At 46.0% G+C, this 11,039-nt stretch overlaps 1 protein-coding gene across 3 annotated transcripts in view; it reads left to right on the top strand.

Moving 5' to 3' along the window:
- Positions 1-11,016, top strand: part of lmtk2 (lemur tyrosine kinase 2) — a 21,698-nt gene extending 10,682 nt beyond the window's left edge. For all 3 annotated transcript variants that reach the window (XM_031872125.1, XM_031872127.1, XM_031872126.1), the window contains 8 exons: positions 639-769; positions 2,521-2,605; positions 4,048-4,169; positions 4,766-4,915; positions 5,048-8,105; positions 8,203-8,335; positions 8,422-8,670; positions 10,868-11,016. In XM_031872125.1, the coding sequence (XP_031727985.1) occupies positions 639-769; positions 2,521-2,605; positions 4,048-4,169; positions 4,766-4,915; positions 5,048-8,105; positions 8,203-8,335; positions 8,422-8,670; positions 10,868-10,896 (3,957 nt within the window). In that variant the 3' untranslated portion in view covers positions 10,897-11,016. The remainder of the gene's footprint in view (positions 1-638; positions 770-2,520; positions 2,606-4,047; positions 4,170-4,765; positions 4,916-5,047; positions 8,106-8,202; positions 8,336-8,421; positions 8,671-10,867) is intronic.
- The last annotated feature ends 23 nt before the right edge of the window (positions 11,017-11,039 follow it).

The raw sequence follows: 11,039 nt of genomic DNA, 5'->3' as shown, positions 1-11,039 counted from the left end.
TGTGTGTGTGTGTGTGTGTGTGTGTGTGTGTGTGTGTGTGTGTGCAGCTTGTTCTCAGTAGCTGGTTCCTCGGGGGAAAGTGTATTCGGTCTGCTCTTTGTCTTTATACACATTATAGTGGAGTACTGTAGCTTCTCAACCCTTACATCGGACCGAGGGGAACTCCTCGTTCCTGATCCCCTTTATTATATTCTGACGGCACTATGATCACTCACACACCGGTGAGCGTTGTTTGCTCTCCTCCACTCACGGGGGGCTCCGACACCCAAACGGACACAAGCACCGTTTATTTCTCTGACCCGAGCTGAACTCTTTTTATTTATAAGTCTCTGTGACCCCAGGATAGAGGTCCATTAAATAGCGCTACCCTTATTTGGTCCTCTCCCACATCCGCAGTGAGAAGTGCTGAGGAGACAGAAACGGGAGAGTCTACTGCCCCCGTGTGGCAGTCCCTGAGCAATGCATTTAACCAACACCTGCTTGTCCAATTCCTCCTGTTGCAATAATACAAATACGATTCCTCTGGATTTACTGAATGTTTGTTAGATTTTGGTAAGCTAATACAGCTGTGTGTGTGTGTGTGTGTGTGTGTGTGTGTGTGTGTGTGTGTGTGTGTGTGTGTGTGTGCTTGCTTGCAGGGGGATTTGCGGGGCTACCTGTCTCAGCAGGACTGGATGTTCAGAAATGCTGAGTTGCTGCAGCTGCAGAGGATGGCCTGTGAGATCGCCGCTGGTGTCACTCACCTTCACAAACACAACTTCCTGCACAGGTAACACTTATACCAGCTCCCAGGTTCAAGACTTACTAAGCTGAGCACAGTGTTTGTAGTTCTTTACCCTCTTACTTGTATGTATTTTTAATAAGAAAGCATATGTGATAATGTTTAATATTTTCTGACCTTTGTCTTTATCATTTGGACTGCTTTTGTTTTGTGAGATATAATCTGTCATTTAGCTTTACAAGTATTTAAATTTGTGCAAAATGTGTGCTGAAATTTCAGCATTTTAACATTACTTGTCAACACATGTTGCATAATGTTTGAATCAAGATCAACACTAATACAATATTCATGGTACACTATCAATATATAGGAACTCAACTGGATACTTAATGTCACGAGACACAAACCTCATAAAATAAGATTGTTACGACGTTTTCACCCCCAGCGAGTGCTGGCTGGCTGTGCGTAGCCAGCTGGGCACAGAGGGGGGGTCCGTGTGGCTCGGGGTTACATACGACGCTCCGCTCATCAGCTCTATTTTGTATGCTCCGAATAAGCCCGGAGGGTTCCAATAACACAGCTCCCATGCATTGCCACAGTGTCAGCTGTCCGCAGCCAGAGGGATATGATGATTCTGCTCTTTGCATGTAAAAGGATAGCCTCGTATTGGGCGTTGTGTTTTAATCCTTGTTACAACTCAACGGGGAGTTCTACTAGCTCCCCCCCATGTGGACAAATGTAATCTGCAACAAAGTTTAGCAACACAAATTTTATAAATTAAAAGGTTACACTAGCTGAATTATTAGTGCAGCTGCACACTGGCAGAACTGAGTGAGAGGTGATTGATGGTGCTGCTCCATAGACACAGAACCGTCAGTGCTGTGTGGGCCGATATCCAGAGCTGAAACTTCAGCATCATGCATGGGTGAGAATGGTGCTACAAAAGAGCAAAATGTCTTGATGTATTCTCATTCAGAAAGTGTGGAAGGTTTTCCTTTTTAAGGCACGGTTTAGTAATTGCTCAACATATATTTTCAGTACAAAGTACTGCCAATGTTTGCTTTTCTTTTCAAGGCTCGCGTATCGGCCTTGAAGGGCGAAGAAGTTGGACCCGTTTCCTTAGTGTATGTCGGGCCCGAAACCAATAGAGGAGGACCGGAGAGTTTAAAATAAATCTCCATTTATCTTACAGAGGTTTTAGTTGGTCTGACAGTTGCTGGGCCACACACTCACACGCAAGAACACTGGTGTCAGCAGTGTTTGCCGTTAAGCGAGTCAAAGGGACTCGGAACTTGTGCACAGGGAATGCCGGCGGGACTGAAGAGGAAACCAAAGCCTGCCTCTGAAAGTGCGAATGAACTGCCGTGTGTGTGTGTGTGTGTGTGTGTGTGTGTGTGTGTGTGTGTGACTGACTGACTGACTGACTGACTGACACACTCTCTCTCTCCTGGCAGCTTCACAAAACGTTTCTGTGTTTCCCTCTAGAAACTGTATCTTGCTGCTGTATGCATGAGTCAGGAATAGCCTCCTGTATGAGCCTTGTTGCAAGGTGAAGAGCAGAGGCAATGACAGGAGAAGAATTTCATGTAGTTGCCAAAGTCTCCTGTGATCCTTGCCAGACTCTTTTGCCCTGATACTTGTGCGGTAATCTTAGCCTTTTAAGGTTAAGAGGAGACGGTGGGTTCCTCGTTGATACGCTCGATTTTGTGTTCTTTTCACACTGCTGCCTGCGCGCTTCATAATCTGTGATTGTGGATTTCTGTAAGAATCTGATGTTGTCGTTCTCTCTGCTCTCGCAGCGATTTGGCTCTGAGGAACTGCTACCTGACGGGAGATCTGACGGTCAAAGTGGGAGACTATGGCATTGGACCCTACAGATACAAAGTAAGCAAAAACCTCAATTTCAGGTATTTTCAGGATAAAGATTTTGTTAATTGCTGTATGGAAATGCATATTTTACAACAGCGAGGGCTGGTGACACAAGATGCTTTACATGATCCGATAGGGTTGGGCAATTGTCTGTTCATATCGTCCAGTGGCGGTTACTCCGGATCTTCGGTAGGCAGGGGTTGGGAGTAGTAGGAGGATGTGGGCGGAGTTAGCCAGTCTGACAGAGCTTTTCAATAACTTAACCTTTAAAACTCAAATTGCTGGCAGAAAGCTTGTCTGTTTTTCTTTTGTGGTCACAAAAACTGAGTGAAAACATCAAGGAGGAGCTCCTGAAAATCAGATTTCAGACACATTTGCACACATTGGAGGCTTTATAGATACTCTGACACATGGAGAGGAATGATCCAAATACCAAATGTAAACTTGTGTTAGGTGTCTTTGCTTGCAGCAGATCAACACATCCCACAATGCCTCCTGCCAAGCACCAGCAGCCCGATGATACACAGTAGAAGCATCTGGAGTGTTTGTGTAGTTAGAGAGAAGCTCACGCTGGCTTACTTAATGTGTGGGGGGGAGACTGGGCATCCATGATGGATCCAGCAGTGAAAACATTTCTGTTTGTTTTACCTTATTTATCATCTTCTTTTTCCTGATGGGTGAATTGTGAGAACACTTATCAATCCCCTGATAATAAAAGTGGTCCAATACACATAAGAGTCCAATTAATTGGAATATCTCTATACTTGGATGAATTTTGATCTTAAAAAGTTAGCATAGGTGCTGTTGTAATAGCCGTGTTCATCAGAAAATGTGGCCGGCTAAATGTCCTTAATTAAATTCTTCCACGTGGCACATGTTAATGAGAGTTCAGTAGTTTAAAGCCATTTGTTTTTTGCCCCAAAAAAGCTGTAATTTACCCGAATCAACAACATAGTCCTTCTTACAGTGGATCAGAAACTTCTCCACTTTGTGCAGCTGATGAACTCAAGTTGCCGATGTGTGAAGTCTGTTTATTTGTTGTGCAGCCAGCTCCAGATGACCTCACAGAAAATAAATCTTATTTTTTATTGCAGGTCTTTGATCAGTCTCATGTCTCACTGAAGATGGTTGTCTTGTCTTGTAACCGGACATGTCGTTATGTCCCGAGGCATTTCTGTCTGCTGCATTCCTTAAATACTGCTGATCCGTCAGTTTGGCTGTCTGAATTTAATACTTGAAGATAAGGTCACCCTGCGAGTCTATTTCTGTAAAGAAAGAAGAGAGGCAGAGGGAGAGTGAATAAACAGTCAAATGGCTCCTGTTTCAGAGTGCTACTTAATGAGCTCTAGTGTTTGCACAATTATTTACAGTGTAATCTAGATCGGTCCACTTTGTAAAAGAAGCAAAACGTGTGTGACTGATTTGATTTTTGTTTTACAATGTTATACTATGTATAGGAGGATTACGTCATCACAGAGGATGATGTGTTTGCACCTCTTCGCTGGTTGGCTCCTGAGCTGGTGGGCGAGCGCCATGGAGGTGTGATTACTATGGAGCAGACCAAGCCCAGCAATGTGTGGTAGGCACCACACCGCAGCTCTTCACTGACACTCGAGGCCTTGTTTTTTGATAACTCTTAAGTATACATGACATTTAGTATATTTGGAATAAGACATTAAACTGCTCTGCAGTACACCTCTGGCTGATTGCTGTGAAAGACGAGCCCTTCCTGCAAATACAAGGGCTTGTAACAATCTGGATCATTTCCAGAAGACACGACACCGACTAAGCATCTCTCCACACTGCACACACTTTTCAGCCACTCCCGCACTTCATGACTCATTGCCCAAATGCTTTTCAGTCAAAACATGCAGAGCTACGTGAGGTAGTTTTAGCCACAAGATCCAGATTTCCCCCCCCCCCCCCCCCCCAATAAAGAATTGTTGAGATTCAAAATGTTTCTCAAGTCGCCTTTGTTTAAATTTAGCTCTTACTATCATAGCTGCTTATGAATCATTTCATTTATTTATATTTAAAGTGCTGTGCTGTGAGTTAGGGTGTTCATAACAGCTCACCTCATGGAGTTTTGTGGTTTGAGGTATTTTGCTGAATTCGAGGTGCACAAGATAACTTTTGTAAGTTCCAACAGTCATTTTGTCCTCACTTGTCCCATAGGGCCTTGGGAGTCACATTGTGGGAGCTCTTTGAGAACGCTACCCAGCCGTACCCACATCTGTCTGACCGGGAGGTTCTCACTCATGTGATCAAGGATCAACAAGTCAAACTCTTTAAGCCACAGCTGGATCTCCCTTATTCCGACAGATGGTGAGTTTTTGGAATAGGTCTATTGGCACAAATTGCATACAAATATATAGTGACCGTGGTTTACCTTAAAGCAGGATTCAACGTTATTTGGCCTTTTAAAATGTATCTTGTCTGATCTCCTTGTTACTGCAGGCATGAGGTCCTGCAGTTCTGCTGGCTGTCTCCAGACAAGCGGGCCACAGCAGAGGAAGTCCACCGTTTGCTTATCTACCTGCGCATGCAAGGCCAGAAGGACATAGAAGAAGACTTTGACCAACGCTGGGATGCTCTCAAGCCGAACCCTTCCGCGCGGCAGACCACTGTCAGCCACTCGTCTTACCCGATCTTGGAACAGTTCGCCGACGATGCCCTGCGGCAAGAGATCGACGAAGTTCTTACGGTTACAGAAACGAGCAAAGGTCTCAGCTTTGAGTACGTTTGGGAGGCAGCCAAGCACGACCACTATGATGGCAACCATGGGCGTTCGGGCATGGACACCACATTGAACTATCACAGCATGTTCTTTCCTGTTTCCAGTGAAGACATCCAGGCCCATTTCCCTGATCCGGTTGCCAGAGCAGCAGGCACAAGAAGTGGTCACACTCCTTCAGGAATTCCTGGAATTGTACCAGTGTTTGATGCACAAAAGCCGTCGAATGAAAATGAATATTTCATACAACTAGAAGAACAAGGGGAGAGCACTGTTGGGGAAGATGGGAATAGAGGACAAGACATGGACTTCAGTTCAGGCCGGCAAGACTTTGTTGTTCTCCAAGATGTCCGTCTGGATGAGTCTAGTACGGATGCTGATTTTTTCCACCAAAGTATTGACTCCAAGGATTCCTATTTACCAGACAGCCATGTCTGGTCGTCTCTTGAAAATGACAGTCCGTACCACACCACCATTTTCACTGACGGGGGGTCCAAGCAAGAGGACTCTCCTTCCTGGAGACGGAGTTTTATGGAGCTACCAGAGCGCAACGGGAACCCTTTCCTTGAAGGTGCACCTTCAGCCGTCCAGGAGGTGGATTTAGATATAAGCAATGGGGATTCTTTTTTAGGGGATTGTTCAGAAGCCCCTCCTCTGGCGGATTCTGTGGAAGCGGAGGGGCAGAACACAGATGAGAAGAGGCTTCTGAACGCTGAAAAACTAGCCGACAACTTTATGTTTCTCAAAGAACACAGCCTGATGAAAGACGGACCAAGTTTCTCGAGTCTACAGGATAATTTTCTTCTCCCCGGTCGAGCCCACGAACCAGAGGAACGGTTCAAAATGAGTTCTTGGGACAACATGGAGAATTTAGGCAGCTTATTCTCAGCGGACAATTATTTAAAACCTGCAACATGTAGCACATCCTCGAGACAGGAACTTTTAGACTCTCCGAGTTACAGCTTGGGGGAGTTATCTCCGTCTCTGATAGAAAATAAAACACTGGTGCCTTTCATTACAGTGGTCACAGACGATAACACAAGCAACCAGCTGCCAGCTAGAAATAGTTCTTCCACAGAAGACCTCGGTCTGCTGCAATCCTCTCACAGAGGTGCAGACTCTGGTTTTGATTCTACCTCGGAGAGGTTTGAGGTCATCGTCGGTCAAACGGATGGCCACACCCCTGCAATCTCTGAAAGTGCCACTATAGACTCGTTGTGCACAGATGCCAAAATTCCCAGCCTTGAAGAAGACCTTGGAACCTCAAAGAATAATGTTCAGCCCATAGGAAGTACAATGCCTGAAAACCTGCAAGTCCAAGCATTGCCCTCAGACAACGGACACAGCGAAGACCTCACAAGTAACGATCTGTTGAGTGAGCTAATCGAGGATGCAGATGCAGAACTGGAATCCACTCTATCTGACCACGAAGAGTCCTTTATGGACTCTGATGGGCGCCCTATCGTCAGATCTTCTCTGTTGGTCTCCGGGCCGTCTTTGGACCAGATCAGCCAGGACAGTTTACTGGAAGACAGCATGTCCACCACTCTACCAACTATAGACAATTCAGCCGAGACACCGGACTCTTTAGACTCTCTTGACATCCACAGGCTAGGTGAACAAGGAGACGAGCTGAATGCTCAATTAGCCCAACACAAACTCCAGCCTCCGTACAAAATATCCGACAGCGGGTATGAGACGGAGAACCTGGAGTCTCCCGAGTGGAACTCTCAGCCGAATGTTAAAGACCACTCCCCTGTCAAAAACGGCTTGAGTGTTGCCAAAGAAGAAGAAGAAGAGGAGGAGATGGAGGAGCTCACAGCTGCCACTAATCTGGTTCCACCAGAAATCATCATCTCTGAAGTAGAGGGTGTGCTGGATACTCGCAGTGAGGATCCCGGCGAGGACCAGCAACCAGATCACGTAGCTTCTGCCGAGGAGCCGTTCATGGGCAGTAACTACAGAGACTCCGCCTATTTCTCAGACAACGAATCAGAACCCGAGAAGAAGTCTGAAGAAACGGTTGCTGCAGGTTCTGGTGAAGTCACGTGGCTGAGGAACTCTACTGAGGCGATCAGCGCGGCTGCTGGAGGTCCAGCACTGGAGGTCAACGTGGAGAGGGATGTCCATTCTTTATTTTCTCAGCAAGAATCTTCTGTAGCTGCCGAGGCACAGACCGACAAGGAAGCGCCTCATGTTGGGGGAACATTACCGGAGGCAGATTCAGATATTGCAGTGAAATGCGAGACGGAGGCGGCAGAGTCTCCCAACAGTGAAGATGAAGATGTGGATGTGGATGTCACATCTCCTGATCAACCAGAAGATCTAGAAACCTCAACTCAACTCCTTCCACAACTTCCTTTTGTTGCCCCTTCAAAGCCAGTGCCGGAGAGCTCGGGTCATGCTAAGCTAACCAGGACCTACGCGACTGACATAAAAATAAGAGAGCCGGACATGGAAGGGCGTTTCCTGGGGAGGCGGGACGGACAGGAGGACGGCATGGATGCGGACGAGGAGGACGAGAACAGCGACGACTCGGACGACGACGTCCGCGGGTACCAGCTGCACAGCTCCAGTTCAGAGAGCGAGGATGACACGGTGCATCCGGTGCCACTCATCGTCTCGGACGACAGTCGTGCAAAGAACCTGAAGAGCTTGTTGAAACCCACATCGCTCAACGTCCAGGCCTCGTCGTCCCCGTTTCCTGAGAGTTGCGATGCAGATCACTCCAGAAGAGCCGTGTCGTTCTTCGACGATGTCACCGTCTACCTGTTTGACCAGGTACTGTATCGTCAATGTTGTTGTTCATTGCCCAGAGCTGTTATAGGTGTAACAAATAAGACTAATTCTAATTAACATCCAACTCCTTCTGATGTAGGAGACCCCCACCAAGGAACTGGGTGACCACTCCTCAGGCTCACGCAATCAGGCTCCAGAGTTCAGCAGCCCGGTGTCCACTGCCAGCTACCTGAACCGCTTCACCAACTCCGAAAGCTCCACTGATGAAGAAGGTAATGACAAAAACTCTAAATGTGTGCAGCGCCTGCAGATTGTCTTTGCCATGACATGCCCTGACTCGTTCGTGATATCCCTGCAGGTGGTGGTTTTGAGTGGGATGATGATTTCTCGCCCGGCTTCCTGCCCAAGACGGATAAAGACGCCGTATCAAAGACGATGTCCTCATCGGCAGCATCTCGCTTTTCGTCTTCGCCGCCTGCAGCAGGGGGGCGCGTGCTGGAGCCCAGCTGGTCCGGCTCCTCAAACTACTCCCGTTTCTCCATCTCCCCGGCCAGCATCGCTAGCTTTTCCCTCACGCATCTCACCGACTCAGACATCGAACAAGGAGGCAAGTTAAGCATGCAGTCACACCAAACCTGTGTGGGTCTTTACACGGGCTGCAAGGAATAGTTACTTTCATGCCAGGAGTTAGATAAGAAGATCGACACCACTCACATCTCTGTATGTTAAAAGATATGACTAGCAGAAGGTTAGCTTAGCATAAGCTGAAGTCTCCAACAACACACTGGGATAATACTTCTCCTTGTCCCATAACTCGCTGTAAATCTACAACATGTTATTTTTACTCTTCTTTGTGTTTATTAGTTAACTGGTAGACGTGCTGGTTGAGCTTGTTCCGGTCTCAATGCTACGCTAAAATGCAAATAAGTGTATTTCCCAAAATGTCAAACTATTCCTTTAAAAGTAGTTGATCTCATGTTATTGGTGCAAATGTACTAAGATATTATTTAATTTAATATTCATACAGTGGGTATGGAAAGTATTCAGACCCCTTTAAATTTTTCACTCTGTTTCATTGCAGCCATTTGCTAAAATCAAAAAAGTTCATTTTATTTCTCATTAATGTACACTCAGCACCCCATCTTGACAGAAAAAAACAGAAATGTAGAAATTTTTGCAAATTTATTAATAAAGAAAAACTGAAATATCACATGGTCATAAGTATTCAGACCCTTTGCTCTGTATTGAGTAGAAGCACCCTTTTGAGCTAGTACAGCCATGAGTCTTCTTGGGAATGATGCAACAAGTTTTTCACACCTGGATTTGGGGATCCTCTGCCATTCTTCCTTGCAGATCCTCTCCAGTTCCGTCAGGTTGGATGGTGAATGTTGGTGGACAGCCATTTTCAGGTCTCTCCAGAGATGCTCAATTGGGTTTAGGTCGGGGCTCTGGCTGGGCCAGTCAAGAATGGTCACAGAGTTGTTCCGAAGCCACTCCTTTGTTATTTTAGCTGTGTGCTTAGGGTCATTGTCTTGTTGGAAGGTGAACCGTCGGCTCAGTCTGAGGTCCAGAGCACTCTGGAAGAGGTTTTCTTCCAGGATATCTCTGTACTTGGCCACATTCATCTTTCCTTCAATTGTAACCAGTCGTCCTGTCCCTGCAGCTGAAAAACACCCCCATAGCATGATGCTGCCACCACCACCATGTTTCACTGTTGGGATTGTATTGGGCAGGTGATGAGCAGTGCCTGGTTTTCTCCACACATACCGCTTAGAATTAACGCCAAAAAGTTCAATCTTGGTCTCATCAGACCAGAGCATCTTATTTCTCATAGTCTGTGCGGGCTATGCGGGCTTTCATATGTCTTGCACTGAGGAGAGGCTTCCGTCGGGCCACTCTGCCATAAAGCCCCGACTGGTGGAGGGCTGCAGTGATAGTTGACTTTGTGGAACTTTCTCCCATCTCCCTACTGCATCTCTGGAGCTCAGCCACAGTGATCTTTGGGTTCTTCTTTACCTCTCTCACCAAGGCTCTTCTTCCACGATTGCTCAGTTTGGCTGGACGGCCAGGCCTAGGAAGAGTTCTGGTCGTCCCAAACTTCTTCCATTTAAGGATTATGGAGGCCACTGTGCTCGTAGGAACCTTGAGTGCTGCAGAAATTCTTTTGTAACCTTGGCCAGATCTGTGCCTTGCCACAATTCTGTCTCTGAGCTCCTTGGGCAGTTCCTTCGACCTCATGATTCTCATTTGCTCTGACATGCACTGTGAGCTGTAAGGTCTTATATAGACAGGTGTGTGCCTTTCCTAATCAAGTCCAAGCAGTTTAATTAAACACAGCTGGACTCCAATGAAGGAGTAGAACCATCTCAAGGAGGATCAGAAGAAATGGACAGCATGTGAGTTAAATATGAGTGTCACAGCAAAGGGTCTGAATACTTATGACCATGTGATATTTCAGTTTTTCTTTTTTAATAAATTTGCAAAAGTTTCTACATTTCTGTTTTTTTCTGTCAAGATAGGGTGCTGAGTGTACATTAATGAGAAATAAAATTAACTTTTTTGATTTTAGCAAATGGCTGCAATGAAACAAAGAGTGAAAAATTTAAAGGGGTCTGAATACTTTCCATACCCACTGTGTATATATAACACTATTCTAGTTCTCTTCTCTTACTACTGTGAGCATATCTTTCATGTACCGAGCTCATTGGTCTGTACAATTACATGAAATAGTCATGTTAGAGTAATATTTATGAAACAGTTGAGCTCGTGTTTAAACTCTCTTCATCCTCTTTTGTTCACCCCAGGAAGCAGTGAAGATGGAGAAAAGGACTAGTGTGATACATTATCATCACACTATTGGAAAAATGAAGCTAAACTCGCACTTTTTAAGAATGGAGAACGGCTGAACAAGGACAAATCACGCGGTTTGCCCCACAAACCCGCGGAACGCTTCTCTCAGGCAGAACTGCTCTTTTC

The sequence above is a fragment of the Anarrhichthys ocellatus genome, unplaced genomic scaffold, assembly GCF_004355925.1.
Source record: "Anarrhichthys ocellatus isolate YVR2014 unplaced genomic scaffold, GSC_Weel_1.0 scaffold62, whole genome shotgun sequence".
Taxonomy (NCBI): Eukaryota; Metazoa; Chordata; class Actinopteri; order Perciformes; family Anarhichadidae; genus Anarrhichthys; species Anarrhichthys ocellatus.
This window is presented reverse-complemented; position numbering and strand designations above follow the sequence as displayed.